Below are 19,253 nucleotides of genomic sequence, written 5' to 3'. Positions count from 1 at the left end.
TTTAAATGGTTAAACGTTAACTCTGAGTTAACTGCAATCCCTAAAGCAAACACTAAAAAATACAAAGAGACAGAGTCAAAAAAAACTATAGGTAAATTAAAATAGAATGCTACAAAAATATTCAAGTAATTCAAAAGGCAGGAAAGAAAAAACAAAGACACAAAAAAAGAAACAGAACAACAAAAAAGCCAAATAAAATGTTAGACACATATGTAAACATACCAAAAACTACATTAAATGTAAGTGGTCTAAACTCACCAATTAGAAACAAAGATTGTCAGGCTGGATTAAAAAACACAGCCAACTGCATACTGTCCACAAGAAACTCACGCTACAGATGGGTTAAAACAAAAAAGTGGAAAAAGATATAGCAAACAAACACTATCAAAAGAAAAGCTGGGGGCTTCCCTGGTGGCGCAGTGGTTGAGAGTCCACCTGCCGATGAAGGGGACACGGGTTCGTGCCCCGGTCTGGGAAGATCCCGCATGCCGCGGAGCAGCTAGGCCCGTGAGCCATGGCCGCTAAGCCTGCGTGTCTGGAACCTGTGCTCCGCAACAGGAGAGGCCACAACAGTGAGAGGCCCGCATACCGCAAAAAAAAAAGAAAAAAGAAAAGCTGGGGTAGCTGTATTTATGTCAAAGTACACTTCAGAACAAGGAAAATTATCAGAGATAAATAGGGACATTACATAACGATAGAAGGGCCGCTTTAACAAGAAAACTTAACAATCTTAAGACATCTAACAGGGCTTCAAAATACATGAAGCAAAAATGGAGAGAAATGAAGCTAAATAGATAAATCGATAACTATACTTGGAGACTTCAACACGCCTCTCTCAGTAACCTAAAAAACAGACGGAAAATCAACAAGGATATAGACTGAACAACACTGTCAATCAACTTGACCTAATTTGACAACTGTAGAACATTCTACCCAAAAACAGAAGAATATATATTCTTCTCAAGTGCATATGGTCCATTTACCAAAAATAGACCATACTGTGGGCCATAAAAAAAAACCTTAATAAATCTAAAATAACTGAAATAATATTAAGTGTGTCCTCTGACCACAATAATAACACAAAAATATCTGGGAAATCCCCAAATATTTGAAAATTAAGCAACATACTTCTATATAACCCAAGGGTAAAAAAGAAAGTTTCAATGAAAATTTTAAAATATTCTGAACCAAGTGAAAATGAATATAGAACATCAATGAAAACATAAAAGAAAAATTTATAGTATTAAATTTATATTAGAAAGGGTCTCAAATCTCAGCTTCTACCTAAGAAACTAGAAAAAAAAAGCAAATTAAACCCCAAATCAACCCAGAAGGGAATAATAAAGAGCAGAAATCAATGAAACTTAAAACAGAAAAATAGAAAAAAGGAATGAAACTAAAAGCCGATTCTTTGAAAAAATTAATAAAATTGATAAATCTCTAGCCAGATTGACCAAAATATAAAAATTACCAATATCAGGATGAAAAAGATAATTATCATTTACAGACAGTTCTGGGTGTACCCTGATGCTTTTGCAAAAATGTTCCTATAAAAGCGTTTCATCTTCAAGGAATTCATGGAAAAGACTCTGACAAGTACAGGTTTCTGGTAACTGACTATACTGCTGAACTGAATGAATAAGCATTTTCAGAACTCTAATGGAAAACTGATGAATTATAAAAGTGCTAACAAAAGATCAAGATGAAAAAAAATTAATTACATGGGACTGAGTGAACTGATGAGGATGATTATAATTTTTGTGGCTTTCTGTTTGAATAAAAGAAAAAAAAATCCCACAAGGATTCAGAGGCAAAAAATATACAAATCAATTTTCACTGCAAAGTAAAGGAGTTGTTACAGTGGAGGATTACTGGACTGAATGTCAATATTATGACATAGTATGAGTGTGTTTCGTGTTTGGTAATTGCAATCACTGTTGCTTTTGTTGTGGTCCTCCATTTACAATGCTTGTCGTCAGTTTATTTATCTCTTGTAAAGATAAAATACAGTGTGTGTGTGTGTGTGTGAGAAAAAAGAAAAAGAGAATTATCACTGCAGACCATATAAACATTCAAAGGATAAAAAAGCATACTACAAACAACATTATGCCCATAAATTTTAATTTATATTAAATAGACCAATTCCTTGAAAGACATACTACAATTCACTCAAGAAAAATTAAGTAACTCGAGCAGTCCTCTATTACAGAAATTGAATTTAGTAAAAACCTTCAAACACAGACTTCCCTGGTAGCACAGTGGTTAAGAATCCACCTGCCAATGCAGGGGACACAGGTTCAATCCCTCGTCCTGGAAGATCCCACATGCTGCGGAGCAACTAAGCCCGTGTGCCACAACTACTGAGCCTGCGCTCTAGAGCCTGTGAGCCATAACTACTGAGCCTGCATGGCACAACTACTGAAGTCCATGCGCCTAGAGCCCATGCTCTGCAACAGGAGAAGCCACCGCAACGAGAAGCCCGTGTACCACCACAAACGGTGGCCCCCACTCGCTGCAACTAGAGAAAGCCCACACGTGGCAATGAAGACCCAATGCAGCCAAAAATAAATTAATTAATTAATTTTAAAAAATCCCCTCAAACACATCAATTTATTCTCTTATGGATTGTGCTTTTGGTGTTTATTTAAGAATATCTGCTTAACCTGGGGTCACAAAGAATTTCTCTTATGTTTTCTTCTAGAGGTTTTATAGTTTTAGGTTTTATGTTTAGGTCTATGATTCCTTTTGAACTTATTTTTGTACATGGTGTGGGGTATAGGTAAAGGTTAATTTTTTTCTTTTTTGCATATAGATACCAAGTTGTTCCAGCAGCATAAAAAAATATCCTTTTTCCACTTAACTGTCATTGCACCTTTGTTGAAATAAGTTGTCTAGGTATGAGTCTATTTCTGAACTCTCTATTCTATTTCATTGATCCATTTACCTTTATACCAATACTACACTGCTTTGACTACTGCAGCTGCATAATAAGAACTGAAATACAGTAGTATTAGTCCTCCAAACTTATACTTCATGTTTTGGCTAGCTAGGTCCTTTGCATTTTCAAATGAATTTTGCAATCAGTTCATCAGTTTCTACATCTTGTCAGATTTATCTGTAAGAACTTCAGAAGAAATAAAAACTCAAATTTACACAGAAATCTGTATGCTAATGTTTATAGCAACTTTGGTTATAATCACCAAAACTAGAAAAACCCAAATGTCTTTCAAGAGGTGAATGGATAAACCATCTGCGGTACATCCATAAAATGAAATACTATTTAGCAATTACTGTTATACACATATAGATGACTCTCAAATGTAATATACTACAAGAAAACTCAAAAGGCTACACACTGTATATATCATTCCATTTATATGACATTCTGGAAAAGTCAAAACTATAGCAACAGAGAAAAGACCACTGGTTGCCAGGCACTGGGGTTGGGGGAGGGTTTAACTTCAAAGGGAGAACTCTAGAGAATTTTGGGGAATGATGGAACTGTTCTGAATTTTAGTTGTGGCGGTAGTTACACAACTGTATCCGTCTGCCAAAATCCATATGTAATTTAAATTTAAGACAAAATTAAATAGCATACTTATAATAATCACAGTCCTCCCTGAATAGTGCTAAAAGAACAAATCTATGGCACAAATAGATGCATCACAATTAAAGGATTATTAAAACTTTTAAACTTGCTAAATATTTACCTCTTACATCATAGGTAGAAATTATTTTTACATATTAAACCCAGTACTATACTATAATACCAATTTATAGACCCAAAGGTGTCCTAATTAGGAAACTTTAAGATCACTCAATCTCTACAGAACTACGGTCAGATGAGTCAACCACACAAATGAGATTTAGTAGAATGTTCAGATGAATCCAATTTAAGCAATAGTTTCCAAAATGCTACCTGCAATGATGAAAGAATCTTTCCCTAATGGAAACAGAGATAAGTAACTTAAAACAAGAGCAAAAAAAGCTTCATGAGGTTACAAAGAGAAAGAATTTCTCTTAGGAACTGTAATACTTTCTATACTATTACTACCATATGCTTTTTCCAGACTATACGACTTGGACCAAGATTTCAGAAGATTTACAATATAAAGAAATTTAACTTTTTTTAGATAAAGGAAGTTATCTATCGTGGCGATATTTTACTGAATATAGTCCCTAAATTGAGCGTTTCATTTACTAAAAAAAAAACACTAAAAATTTTAACTGTAAAAGATTAATAAATTTTGTTTCTTGAAGATAATAAATAACATCTTTTGATCCATTTTGTCTTTTATTCCATTCTTGCCCCTGCCCCCAGCCTTGACTCTGTATTGCTTAACTTACAATAACTCTTGGCATACAGTTAAAAATTACAGCCTTCCCTCTCAAAGAAAAAGGAGTAAGTCAAATTCCAATATGTAGACTTGTTTTTCTCCAATTAAAATACACACACAAAACTGACAATTCATTCAACAAATATTTATTGAATGCCTTTTGTTTTGTTTGTTTGTTTTTGGGTTTTTTTTGGCCACACTCTGCGGCATGTGGGATCTTAGTTCTCCAACCAGGGATCGAACCTACCGTGTCCCCTGCAGTGGAAGTGTGGAGTCTTAACTACTGGACCGCCAGGGAAGTCCCTTACTGAATGCCTTTTGGTGCCAAGCACTGTGCCAAGTGTTGGGGGTAGGATACAAAGATGAGAATAACAGTGCTGGACTCTGAGGCATTAAAAGATCTAATGACGGGCTTCCCTGGTGGCGCAGTGGTTGAGAGTCCGCCTGCCAATGCAGGGGACACGGGTTCATGCCCCAGTCCGGGAGGATCCCACATGCCGCAGGGCGGCTGGGCCCGTGAGCCATGGCCGCTGAGCCTGCGCGTCTGGAGCCTGTGCTCCGCAACGGGAGAGGCCACAGCAGTGAGAGGCCCGCGTACCGCAAAAAGAAAAAAAAAGATCTAATGACACGGTCAACAAGTACTATGCAAAGTATACATATATATTGCTGTAAACTAGAAGAGTGTTTTGCTTTTTACATTTTTAAGGTGACAGACACTTTGAAAACAAAATGAAAGCTCACTGAAGCTCATTATCTATGAGCCCCCTAGAGCACTGACAGAGCATGCTTCTCATCTTCCAGCACTTCTCTCTGCTGTCCACTGAAAAGCACATATATAGCTGCTCTGTTTACAGAAATTCACTTATCTAACTTTTCAGGATTATATGTGTTTGATACAATGAGCATTCTCTGTGCAGGGAAGGCTAGGCTGCAGGACTGATAAAAAAAAGTAATTTCACTTCCCTATTACTCTGCCACTGGGTAGAAGAAAATATGGAAAAGGCAGGTACATTAATGGAAGTGGGTAGAGAAAACATCAATACATATCGATGCGATCACTGTTTCTCCTTTAGAGAAGAACACGATGCTCTTCCTCCAGCAGACTCCTCAACCAGTTTGACTCCAAAAGTACTTTCTATAAGCATTTTAAGGACTATGGAAAACAGGCACAATATAAAGAATTTCTTCAATATCTAGATATTAGCTACTGTACAACAGCAGTATGTTAGCAATGGAAAAACAAAAGTAATAGTAATATGTATGCGTGAGATGCAGCAGAGGTATTTGAAGGCATTTAAATTTTATTCACTAGGTAAAGAACACAAAAGATTTTGTAAAGAGGAATAATACAGTCAAATCAGTATTTTTAGACTATAGTCAATTATACCTCAATAAAGCTGGGGAAAAAAAGACCATAAAAATATTTTAAGCCTGGAAGTCTGCGTATAGTTAGCTTATAGGAAGGGATATCTGCTATGAAGCCACAAGCACTGCATGAACATAATCATCTCCCCATACCAATCCTAGATATTACCATTGTTTTCAATCTCCTACTTCAGGGAGAAAACAGACGTCATCAGACAGAAATTCCTTCAACTTTTTACCATCAAACCTAAAACATCTTCCTTCTTCCTGTGTTACAACAAGGAACACACTACCTTAAATCTATCTCTCCACCAGTGGACCAAAGCTTTAATACTCAAGGTGGGATTTTCCAACCAACAACTTCAGCATTATCTGAGAGCATACTAGGAATGCAGCATATCAGGCACCACACCATACCAACTGAATCAGAATTTGCAATGTTAACAAGATCCCCACGTGATTCACATTATGCACATTACTCCCAGTTTCTCAGAATCCTTATACTATGAATTATCCATTCTCTCCTAACTTTTTTTTTTTCTCTAACTCTCTGACCTCTAAAAGAAAAAGCCCCACACTCCCATTCCAATACAACTTCTCAAAAATTTTTCCATACTCCCTGTCTCCATTTCTTTCTTCAACTCATTCAAATCTGGCCCTCAAGCCACTTCATTCAGCTCTCATTAAGATCAATGATCTTGGGACTTCCCTGGTGGCACAGGGGTTAAGAATCCACTTGCCGATGCAGGGGACACAGGTTCAAGCCCTGGTCCGGGAAGATCCCACATGCCGCGGTGCAACTAAGCCCGTACACCACAACTACTGAGTCTGCACTCTAGAGCCTGTGCTCCGCAACAAGAGAAGCCACCGCAATGAGAAGCCCGCACACTGCAACGAAGAGTGGCCCCCGCTCACCGCAACTAGAGAAAGCCTGCGCACAGCAATGAAGACCCAACGCAGCCAAAAATAAATAAATAAAACAAATAACTTTATTAAAAAGAAAAAAGATCAATGATCTTGGAAATGTTGCTAAATCCAAAGGACACCTTTTAGTCTTCACCCTACTTGACCTCTCACGAGTATGCAACATAATTGTTCTTCCTCTTCTTTAATCCCTCTCTTCCCTGCGTTGATGTGCACTAATGCAAAAGCAATGGTGGATAAAACTGCTGGTGCTTTAGCATGAATCAAGGCAGCGGCACTAAACTGTACCACTAGTAATGGTATGGTATTCTTCACTGCCAAGCTCTAGCATGGGGGGAAAATTATTTATTTTACTAAACCTCAACCCTTGAATACATATCTTTTTAATATCCTACTTAAGGAAACGGAAAGTAAGCATAAAGCACTTCTGCACAGGAAGAGTACTTGTACAACTGTTGGAGAGCTGAACTAGCCACTTTTTTTCATGCAACATCATTTTTACTTGAAAGAACTTCAGGCAAATTGTGGTTATTCAGACTTGGATATCTGGCAAACATTTTCTCAAAAATTAACCAAGTAAGCCTTTCACTTCAAGGAAAAACAACTGACAGTATTTGTTGCCAATGATAACATTCAAGCTTTCAAGCAAAAATCACAACTTGTACCTGCCACCAGGAGCTTGACAGAGCTTCCCAATATTTAAAGACCTTTCTGATGAGATTAGTAGTCGCAATAACAAATGTGAGTTTGTGATACTGTAGAATGACATATGGCAACATTAGGAATATCTGTATAACTCAGTAGACCAATACTTTTCACATGACCAGTGCATGATCTTTCAAACTTAAACATGGGTTTAAAAAAACCCACTCAGGGACCTCCCTGGTAGTCCAGTGGCTAAGGCTCCATGCTCCCAATGCAAGGGGGCCTGGGTTCAATCCCTGGTCAGGGAACTAGATCCCACATGCCGCAACTAAAGATCCTGCGTGCCACAACTAAGACCTGGCACAGCCAAAAGAATAAATAAATATTTTTTAAAAAACCAACCCATTCAAAGTACCAGAGAGACCAACAGATTTTAATGTACAAGAGTATATGACAAGTTCACTGATATTTCAGAACCCACATTATAACTAACCCTTCAGAAACTATCACTTGCCTATACACTACTATGCATAAAATAGATAGCTAATGAGAAACTACTGTATAGCACAGGGAACTCTACTGAATGCTCTGTGGTGACCCAAATGGGAAGGAAATCCAAAAAGGAGGGGACATATAGCTGACTCACTCTGCTGTACAGCAGAAACTAACACAACATTGTAAAGCAACTATACTCCAATAAAAATTAATTAAAAAAAAAAGAAACTACACTCCCCCCCTCAGTTTCGTATGATATCAAAGAAGAATATCCATAATTACACGCAAAAAATCATTACAACATTCCTCCCTTTTCCAGCTACATCTATGGGGGGGGATGAGTTTTTTTTCATATATTTCAGTCAAAACAATATAATGCAACACAATAAATGCAACGCAGATATGAGAATCTAGCCACAACCACACTCATGATCTCAGCCCCTCAAAACATGGGAGTTCCTTGGCAGTCCAGTGGTTAGGACTTGGCGCTTTCACTTCAGGGGCCCAGGTTCAATCCCTGGTTGGGGAACTAAGATCCCACAAGCCATGAGGCGTGGCCAAAAAAACCAAAAAACAAAAACAAAAAACAAAAACATGGTCCTCTTCCAGTGTTCTCTCTCACTGAACGGCATCATCATCCATTGTAACCTGAATCATCCATGGTACCTCCATGCAATGAAGAGTAGCCCCCGCTCGCCGCAACCAGAGAAAGCCCATGCACAGCAACGAAGACCCAACGCAGCCAAAAGTAAAATAAGTAAATTTATAAAGTAAAAAATTTAAAAAATAAAAATTTCCTTTAAAATTGTTTCAATATAATAACACTTCTAAAAAATGCCATTACAAACACCTCTACTATATGTTACTACTTAATGGAAGACATGATAGTTGATTTGACTGGTAGGTATGACTTACTTTTTAAAATACCAAAAGTAATTCTCAGGTCAATGAAAACCCTCTAATGAAATCTATGAATGTTCAAAAACCTATTTCACTTTTCTATGAATCTGACCAAAACAAGCGTTAACAGAGCAGCAAAATTATTATGTTCTCAAAGTTTGCCAATAACAATAACTACTTGAAATAAAGGAGTCACTAACAGACTGTGATTTGGGAACTTTGTTCATAAGGATTTTTATCATAATAGTACTGTCTCAATGGGATTTACAACTAAGAATTATTAACTATTTATTAATTCATCTTCATTAATCATTCAAAAATGAAGATGATTAAAAATGCTTTGTCAATTTAGTAATTCAGCCTTTATTCTCATCTCAAAGAAATTAAGATAATTATACCAAATTTTATGTCAACAACTCAAACATTTTCTACTAATTACTTCAAAATGGCATTAGAACAAATATAGAAGCATCTGAGTTTTCATTTACTTATCACCGGAATTCAAAATTGTAAATATAAATGTAAAATAAACAATGAAAACCAAACGTGTTCAGCATTCAGAAGAACAGTTAATCTAACTGGGTAAGTATCACATAAGAGGAAAAACATGGCATTAATGGCCAGTCTAGTACTGATTCCTTTACATTTTTGCACAAATTCTACACAACCTCTAAATAAAACTGCTTAAACTCTCCAAACATCAAAGTCTGTTTCTATTATTCCGGAAAGTATGCTATATGGTTAACATCCAATTGATACCCTCTCCAAACTGAAATTTACAAAGCAATGATTTGCTTAACAAAGTACAGGGAATTCCCTGAAGGTCCAGTGGTTAGGACTCAGCACTTTCACTGCAGTAGCCTGGGTTCAGTCCCTGGGGGGGAACTAAGATCCCGCAAGCCATGTGGCACTGCCCCCCCCACCCAAAAAAAAGGTACAGTGTCCTAAGACTTAACACCAATGAAGAAAGGGCAATTGGGAACATATGTTCATTATCATCTGCATTTTCATGTCAATTTAAGCCAATTACTTGATACAGAAATAGCCACCTTTATTCTCCAGCTCATGTTTTGAAATTGAATCAATCAAGCTATGGGTTAAAATCAGTATTCCCTAATTCCTATTCATCCAATAAACATGCATTTGTGTCATCACAGTTATCATTACTAGAGTTAGTTCACCTACCAATTTTTATTTCTCAGGAAAGTGTAAATGGAAAACTGCAAGAACTTTTTAAAAGATAGTTTTAAAACTCACTAAACAAAATTCTACACAAACTGAAATCAGCAAATCGTTGAAAACATGTTATGTAGATGTCCCTACAGCAACCCCAAAGGAAGATGATGAAGGGATGTACTTACGTTTCAAAACAACGATCCACGTTGTCAGACATCAAAAGCAGCATGCATAGCTGTTCAAGGGCTATTAGTTGCATGTCCCTTTCATCTCCCTGTCCCATCTGTAGCCATTCCAGCAATGTATCTGGATCCACGTCTGCCATGTTGTTTTTAAAAGCTTCTTTGCTCAAATTTAAAAAGTAAAGGCAAAAAGTCCTCTAAATGTCCAGGACTGATCAGCGTGGGTTTAAAATTTTTTTCTTTTACATCGGCTAGAGCCAAATTTTTGTGGTGTCCTCCTAGGAATTAGAAAAGACTCATAAGTATGTTTCGATAGCGCGCTTAATGCAGTTTTTCAACTTTCCTTATTCCTCGGGTTTAACTTCATACATTGTACTAAATAAAAACCAGTTTTGCACAAGAGTATAAGCTGATTAGGTTGCTGCTTAACTGGAAACCAGAGCCGTCTTTGTCAAAGACAATCAAACAAGCTTCGGATCCCACTACTGCTTATCACTAACGTCTGCGCCAAAAAGCAAACAACACCTTACTAAAAAGGTTCTTTTTTTTTTTTTCCAGCAAACTTCTTTCCCCTTCCTCCACCCAAAACCGATCTTCTGATAAGGGTTAGATTCAGTATTTTAAGGAGACTAAGCACTTTGATCCAATTCCTCCCCAAATTAAGTTTCTACTTTAAAATTACCTCCAATTTCATAAATTCTACTGACTTCTCAATTTATTTACTGCTCTTCTTAAGATGTCCAAATACAAATGATAATTAGATACAAGATCTATCTATGAATAAAGACTTTATTAGGAATTTTGGCAGTCTTGACAACTGTTCTTAAAAGTTTAAAAAGAAATGCTAAAAGTAAGTGCAATGGACTAACACGTTACGGATCAGAACAGAGGCCAATCTACGGTCCTCCTTCCCCGGCCCCACAGAATGAGGCAGTTAGTTAAAAACAACAACGACAGCAGCAACAACATCGGAGAGGCAGCCCCAATAAGCATTACAAAAGCTCGTAAGCGCCCTGACGGAAGGACAGCTTTGGGTCCCACGTAACCCAGCTGCAGGTGTATAAATCGAGCGGCAGGTCCCGCTGGGCACCCAAAGGCGGCGATCTGCAGGGATGACCCAACACTCCGGGCCCAGCCGACTCCTCACCGGGCGGCGCAGGCACCGCGCTCAGGTTTTCCGGCACCAAACCCGGCTAAGTTAGGTACCTGTGTCGAGGAGGAGGGGAAGTTTGGGAGGAGGAGCAGCAAGCCTCTCTGCCTGAGACGAGGCCGCCGGGGCGGGCAGGGCGATGGGTCTCCCGGGAGCGGCGCCCGTAACTCCGAGGCCCGGCGGGACGTCCCTGGCCCCGCCGGGCGGCGAACCCTTCTCAAGGACAAGGGGGGCCAGCCATGAGCTCCAGCTCGGAGAAGCCGGGTCCCTACGCGGGCAGGGCCGGAGGAGGGGAACAAAGGGGCTAAGCGGGTGAGTCGGCGGCAGCCCCGCCGACCTCACCAGGGTCCGGGGTCTCGCTCCCGGCCCGCGGCCGTGCATCCCAGATGCCTGCACCACGCCTGGCCTTTCCGACCGCCCAAGGCGCTCCCGCCTCCCCTTCCCTCAAGCTCTTACCCGGGCCTGTCGTCCCAAACCGCCCCGGTCCAGCTCCAAGCAGGCCGCGGGCAGAGCAAGGCCCGGCCGCGGCCCTCGAGTTCCCAGGAAGCTGCAGGCCGCGCAGGTCGAGCCGGGCAGGCGGCACAGGAAAAGCCGCGTCTCGTCCCTCCCCTTCCTCCACCAGGACCTGGTGACAGGGAAGCGAGAGGTTCCCCAGACCGGCGGCCGCCAGCTCACGTCCCGTCTTCGGCACGCGTCTCCTCAGGCCCTGCAGCTGCTCAGAGCCCCGCGTGGTGCTGCCGGCGGCGGCGGCTGGGAGATGCAGCGTCCATCGCGATCCGGGAGGGGGATGGGTGGAGGGTCGGGTGAGAGCTGGGCGGGGAAACTGCGGAGGGCAACCGTGCGCGGCGGGGGCGGAGCAAATATGCTCTCCCCGCTCGACCCTGCCGGCCGCCACGTGGGGCGCTGCGGAGACCAGTCGGCCCACAGCGCTGGGGCGCCTAGCCGGGGCTCCGGGCGACCGGACGCGTCGTCGCCGCTACCGGGGCCTCGGACTCCTTCGACCTCGTCGGCTGTCGCTTTTCTGTCGTACGCCCTGCGCCTTCACGCTTCGCTGTCAATCCGAGCGCACTCCCAGCACCCCGCGCACACGGGTGCACGCACGCTCAGCGTGTTTTGCACGGTGTGTACACATTTGACGTGCTCCAGCTGAAGGCCCCGACGCCGCCCGTGAAAGCTGCGGCCCAGGCGACCTCCGCCACGAGCTTCCCCTCCTCTCGGCTGGTCATCCCTCCTCGCGCACGGAAGTGCGTCGGGGGAAGATAAGCGCCTCCATTCGGTAGGCAAACCGCCCGGCAGTTCACCAGAAAGGAAAACTTTCACCACGACCCTGGGAGGTAAATATTGTCGAGTATCCTCTCCATTGTACAGATGAGAGAGAGCACTGCGGCTCCCAAAAGCGTGAATCAGGCCCAGTGGCGTCCCCAGTAGAAGCAGCTCCTCGAGTGTGCTTTTGAGTTCTTCTCTGCGTTGTAGTCTCCAATATGTCCATTATTATTACCTTCAAACGTTTTATTTCACACGCGTTGAAAACAAAATATGCCTGCTTATGGGACGGGCTTGGAGACATTTAGGATGTAATTAATTGGAAATGTGAATATAGCTTTTTTTAAAATCAAGAAATGAATCCATTGGTTTGTGAGATAAGTAAACCCATGCCCCGTACACCCACTGTACTATCACTTTTTCATATTTTAAACGAAAATGAGTATTACATGATAGTATTTGAGTCGTGTTCCTTTAAGCAATCAGAGAAGCTGCTACATATGCTTGAGAACTAGTATTTTGGAAATTACAGATTTGCACCTCAGATATCTATAGGTACATGTCCCATTGTAGCAGGTAAGTGTTCCCAGGTCTCCTGTTAATAGGTCAAATTAAGAGAAAAGAGTGGAGGATTCCACTATCTTGCCCCAAGTACAGCACATGAGAATAATTATTTGTGAGCTATGAATGTGACTTGGAGCTGCCAGGAAAATCTTCAAGGAGGAAGTGGCATTCCTTTTGGACTTGAAGAATGGGTAGAATGTGAACACTTCAAGGGAGGAGTAAGAATACAGGCAAAGCCTGATCTGTTCTGAAACAAAGGAAAGAGGACCTGTGCCCCAAGCAAAAACCAGCATTAAGCAATGATATAGAAGATAGAAGCTAAAGTAAGCGGGGACTTAAATGTGTGGGATGCAGAATTTAGGCTGAGGAAGCTAACAAGTTCTGGACTAGAACATTGACTGGAAAAATTATAAAAGTCTTACAAAGATGTATAGGGCAAGAGTGTCCAGAATGGCTAAAAGGAGCTACCTAGACAAGGAGATTAACTGGGAGATAGCTAAAATCCTACAGTAGTGGAGAGAGAAAGGGCCTAGTTTTTGGCAATAAGAATGGAGAAGAAATCTTTAAAATACTTTTTAAAAAAATAGATCAGAATTTAAATAATTATATAAAGGTATAGTTTCCTTTATTCCCTCACCATCTCTATTTATACCACCCACTTCCTACCTGGAAAATTAATGGCTGTAGTATTCTTTAAAGAAACCTTATCCAAAAATGCTGACCTTTTTTGTGATTTTATTATTGAATCATTTTTTAATCGAAATGAGATCCCGGAAAAAGAGCATTAAAGGAAAGGAATAAAGCCCTGCAGAAAACAGGAGACCCAGATGAAGGCAACTGACCGTGCTTGATATATGTCCCAAGAAACCAGGATATATTTACATGTTAATATTTCACCTTGATGTCAAAATCTAAGAATAATGAACTTTAAGAATTGCTATGTGCCAGGCAGTGTAAGGTACAGTGAGTAAGTCACAGACTCATCTTCAATAAACTATAAAAGTCTAGAGGAAGGTAGATGTATTCACATCCACTGTGTCTGGCTCCATGATCATACTTATTACATAATATTGTCAGGTACACTGGGACCATCAAGGAGGTAATGATATCTTGGAAGGCTTCAAAAATAATGTGTGAACCATGTTTGGAGCTGGCCAAACATTACGAAGACCACGTGGAGAGGCATAGAGATGTGGAGAGGACTTCTCTTGGGGGAGGAGAGGGAACAGGCTGCCTTCTGGTATAGGCCCCACTTTCATGAAGGAGCTTCAGTATATACACAGCTGGAACCATTCAACAAGATCAAAAAGGAAGACGTTCATTCAAATTTAAACTCTTATCCCACTGATTGGCGTTACAATGAAGTAATTTTTAAAATAAATCTTATGAATAACACAATTATATGACACTAAGTTTTTTATGTATCGAAAGCATTGTTAGCTGTAAACATTTCAAATACACTACAAAAAATGTCTGGGCATTTCTTGAACTTTTAACTGGAAATGGGGATGTCTGTGGCTTTCCTCAATTTCTGAGAGGCTCTGAATATGAAAGAATGTAATCAGTCATTTTGGAAGAGTAGGAAATTAATTTGGCTGGAACCTAGGGTGGAGGTAGTGGCTGGAAGAGAACATTGAGGTTAATTGGAATCAATTAGCTAAGGGTCTTGTGCTAAGGAGTCTGAACATTGGGTGAACAGTGTTGTTCTTTGGGTGATGGGGAGCTTTTGGACATTTTAAACAAAGGAGTGCTGTAATGCAAACCAGGTTTTAGGATGATTAAACACCTTAAAGTTAAAATTGATTTCTATGAAGCTTTACAGTTAGCAAGAGACTTTTACATATATTATTTAATCCTCATATATAATTTTATTATATATATAAAAATGATCTAACAGCGTAGGTATTATTATTATTATTATTTTTGGTATTATCTTTATATAAGAGGAAAAGCTCAGAGAAGTTAGGTGACTTGCTCAGGGTCTCATAGCTCCTCAGGGACCGGTCTCGTTCTGAAACCCAGGCCTTCAACTCTTCGGGCTCTTAAGAGTTTGAAGGAATGTTAAAGATAACCTACTCTGTCTTCCCTCGTACTGAAAAAAAAAATGTACTAATTTGTCTGCCATCCCTGACTTGTTATCCAGCCTTTTCTATGATATTTCCAGTGTTGGGAAATGATTATTTCATGAGGCAATGCATTTTACCCCAATCTATTAGCTCCAATTATTAAAAAGTGGTGTGGTAGAAGCTGGCCGACCAATATCTGAAACCCTGTTCCCATTTTACTACCTGGGTGAACTTGGATAAATTATTTGATCCCTCCAAACCTCAGTTTCCTCATATGTAAAAAAGGATGACAACAGCTACATAATTAGATGAACATTAGAAGAGTTGAAGGAGATTGCGTATGCAAAGAACCTAGACCACTAATTTTCAACCTTAACTGCACATTAGAGTCACTTGGGGCACTTTTTTTTTTTAATAGACTATTTTTTTAGAGCAGTTTAGGTTCGCAGTAAAGTTGAGCCGAAAATACAGAGAATTCCCATACACCTCCTGCCCCTGTACATGCACAACTGTCAAAATCCCCCACAGGATAGTACATTTGTTACAATTAACGAACCTAGGTTGACACATCATTATCACTCAAAGTCCATAGTTCACATTAGAGTTCACTTTTGGTGTTGTATAGTCTACGGATTTTGACAAATATATCATCACACATATCCATCATTATAGAATAGTTTCACAGGCCTAAAAATCACCTGTGCTCTATGTATTCATCCCATTCACCCCTAGCTCCTAGCACACTAATCTTTTTACCTTGTCTGTTGTTTTACCTTATCCAGAATGTTATATAGTTGAAATCATATAGTATATAGCCTTTTCATGTCGGTTTCTTTCACTTAGTAATATGCATTTAATGTTCTTTCATGTCTTTTCATGGCTTAATAGCTCATTTCTTTTTAGGGCTGAATAATATTCTGTTGTCCGGATGTACCAAAGTTTATTTATCCATCTACCTACCGAAGGACATCTTGGATGCTTCCAAGTTTTGGCAATAAAAATAAGCTTCTGTAAACATCCAGGTGCAAATTTTTACATGGACATAAGTTTTCAACTCATTTGGATGAATTCTAAGGACCATAATTTCTGGATTGTATGGTAAGAATATGTTTGTTTGTTTGTTTTCCTTCCAGTTTTACTGAGATATAATTGACATACTGCACTGTATAAGCTTAAGATGTACAACATAATTATTTGACTCACATATGTCATGAAATGATTACCACAGTAGGTTTAGTGATCATCCATCATCTCATATAGATAACCACATTAAAGAAATAGATTAAAAAATTATTTTTTCCTTGTGATGAGAACTCTTAGGATTTACTCTTAACAACTTTCATTTATAACATTCACCAGTGTTAATTATTGTTATCATGTCATAAATAACATCCCTAGTACATATTTTTCTTTTAACTGGAAGTTTGTACCTTTTGACTACCTTCATCTAATTCTCCCTCCCTCCCACAAGAATATGTTTACTTTTTATTTTATTTATGTATTTATTTATTTTTCTGTACGCGGGCCCCTCACTGTTGTGGCCTCTCCCGTTGTGGAGCACAGGCTCCGGACGCGCAGACTCAGCGGCCATGGCTCAGGGGACTAGCTGCTCCGTGGCATGTGGGATCTTCCCAGACTGGGGCATGAACCCATGTCCCCTGCATCAGCAGGCGGACTCTCAACCACTGCACCACCAGGGAAGCCCAAGAATATGTTTACTTTTGTAAGAAACTGCCAAACTGTCTTCCAAAGTAGCTATACCATTTTGCATTTCTTTTTTTTTTTTTTTTTTTTGCTGAGCTGCATAGCTTGTGGGATCTTAGTTCCCTGACCAGGGATCAAGAGCGCCAAGTCCTAACCACTGGACCTCCAGGGAATTCCCCCCCATTTTGATTTCCATAAGCAGTGAATGAGAGTTCCTGTTGCCCAACATTCTCGTCAGCATTTGCTATTGTCAGTGTTTTGGATTTTGCCCATTCTAATAGGTGTGTAGTGGTATCATATTATTGTTTTAATTTTCAATTCCCTAATGGCATGTGATGTGGAGCATCTTTTCATATACTTATTTGCTACCTGTATATCTTCTTTGATGAGGTGTCTGTTCAGATCTGTTGCCCATTTTTTAAGCATATTGTTCATTTTCTTGTTGAACTGTAAGTGTTCTTTGTATATTCTGATAGTAGTCTTTATCAGATGTGTCTTTGTGAATGTTTTCTTCACCTGGGGAACTTTTAAAATGTCAGACGATCAGGTCATATCTCAGACCCCTTCAGTCAGGGTCTCTGAAGGTAGGATCCGGACATCAGTATTTTTTAAAAAAATGTTTATTTATTTATTTATTTTGGCTGCACTGGGTCTTAGTTGCGGCTTGTGGGATCTTTGTTGCGGCATGCAGACATCTTAGTTACGGCATGTATGCGGGATCTAGTTCCCTGACCAGGAATCAAACCCAGGCCCCCTGCATTGGGAGTGCGGAGTCTTACCCACTGGACCACCAAGGAAGTCCTCGGACATCAGTATTTTTTAAAGTCATTCTAATGTGTAACCAAAGCTGAGAACCACTGACCTAAATCAATACAATAATAATACTTAAATATAATTACAATGACACTATCATTATTATTATTGCTGCTTAATTTTCTTAGGCACTTATCATGTCCTAACACTCTTCTAAATATATTACAAGTATTAATTCATTATGGACATTAGCTACTTTGATGTACTATGTTGCCTTGGCCTGAGTTTTGTTTTCCTAATCTATAAACCTAAGATAATAATAGAAACTAACCCCTCATAGAATAAATATATAAACAAGATAATGCATGTAAATGCCTACCACATATTAAACACTCAAAAGTGCCAGCTATTAATATTAATTACATTATTAGTTGTGCTCTCTAATATGGCATGCTAGGTCTGCTCCCTCTTCCATGGGACAGGTCACCACAATTAAAGACAGCAGTCATGATTCCACGTCCTTTTTTCTCCAGGCAAAGTAAGTCTAGTTCCTTCAACAGCTTTACCCTCCTTGGTCATGGTCCAGTTTCTCCTAAAATTCTTTAACTTATTCCTAAGTCTAAAACTGTGCTTTAAAGGTGGTCAGACCAGGACAGAGGAGTAGTCTTCTGTTGCATTGGGTTGGGAGGGTGGTAGTCACATCACTCGTTAGGCTCATACAGAGTCTGCAGTAAACTAAAGCCCTTACTTCTTGCTACCTGAACTGCCAAGCCAGCTTTTCTTCAGTCTTTTAATTTAGCGGTTAATATTTTTGTCCTTAATGTTTAGACTTATTAAATTTCGTCTTGTTGATTCTGCATCGGTACTGCATCCTGTGGCAATCTCTTTGAATCCCAATTGGGTAGTGAAATGTATCAGCCATCCTTCCAAATTCTTTGTTAGTAGTTGATTAGATAAAGGTGCGACAGAACTTGGCCAAAGCAAAGGCACTGGTATGTCACAAACCTTTCACCAAGCAGTTTTTTATGCATTAAGTAACATTCTCTTGGTGTAGTTGTTCAGGTAACTATGACTTTACCTAACAGTATTTATCACCTGACCCACTTACATCCTTCTTAGCAATAAGAATTTTAACATACTTTTTTTTAAAAAAGTGACAATACTAAGAAAATGAAAACCAAAATTGAGTCTTGTAGTACAGAATGAACATATTTGTATCCAAGATTTTAAAGGAAATGTTGTCAATTGCCTTCTTGAAATCCACTTATTTCAACTATGACATCCCAATAATAACATTTGGGGAAGTTGGGTAAAGTATATATGTAGGAAGTCTTTTTATTTTTTTTTGCATTTTTTTGTGTTTGAACTTATTTCAAAATTGAAAGTTAAAAAAATAAGATAGTAAGTTTAGCTTGAGATGACTAATTCTTAGTATTGCTGTCTTCTAGGAATCATCCTTCTTTTCTAAAGATTTCAAAAATGATGTATTTATAAATATATTCTAAAATTTTGACAATTTTTTACAAGATTCAGTCTATCCATCATATGTCCCTTGGTAATGAAGACAGAAAACAAATAATAGTTGTAAAAGTTGTGTGTTTTATGTTCCTAGTTAGTTGTTCTTTCTCCAAGGCTAAAAAAAAAGGTTGTTACTCTTCATTAGCATGCTCAGGTGCATAATAAGTACTTTATAACTTAGTTAAAGGAAAAGTAGGATCTGATTTATGAA

The 19,253-nt window shown here is 39.4% G+C and overlaps 2 protein-coding genes across 6 annotated transcripts in view; one reads left to right on the top strand and one right to left on the bottom strand.

Moving 5' to 3' along the window:
• HECTD1 (HECT domain E3 ubiquitin protein ligase 1) overlaps positions 1-11,961 on the bottom strand; it is a 91,635-nt gene extending 79,674 nt beyond the window's left edge. For 4 of the 5 annotated variants that reach the window (XM_082853259.1, XM_082853260.1, XM_082853261.1 and 1 more), the window contains exon 1: positions 10,028-11,217. In XM_082853259.1, coding sequence (XP_082709385.1) covers positions 10,028-10,167 — 140 coding nt within the window. In that variant the 5' untranslated portion in view covers positions 10,168-11,217. Of the gene's footprint in view, positions 1-10,027; positions 11,218-11,630 lie in introns of those variants that run through there. The other variant, XM_082853258.1, reaches the window with a different exon arrangement.
• The window catches only part of LOC309968689 (uncharacterized protein), a gene marked incomplete at its 5' end in the record, with an annotated part of 48,302 nt that continues 40,362 nt past the window's right edge, over positions 11,314-19,253 (top strand). Inside the window, 3 exons of the mRNA XM_082850049.1 lie at positions 11,314-11,486; positions 11,598-12,508; positions 15,971-16,165. Coding sequence (XP_082706175.1) covers positions 11,314-11,486; positions 11,598-12,324 — 900 coding nt within the window. The 3' untranslated portion in view covers positions 12,325-12,508; positions 15,971-16,165. The remainder of the gene's footprint in view (positions 11,487-11,597; positions 12,509-15,970; positions 16,166-19,253) is intronic.

Source organism: Leucopleurus acutus (genome assembly GCF_964270905.1).
Source record: "Leucopleurus acutus genome assembly, chromosome: 1".
NCBI classification, from domain to species: domain Eukaryota; kingdom Metazoa; phylum Chordata; class Mammalia; order Artiodactyla; family Delphinidae; genus Leucopleurus; species Leucopleurus acutus.
This window is presented reverse-complemented; position numbering and strand designations above follow the sequence as displayed.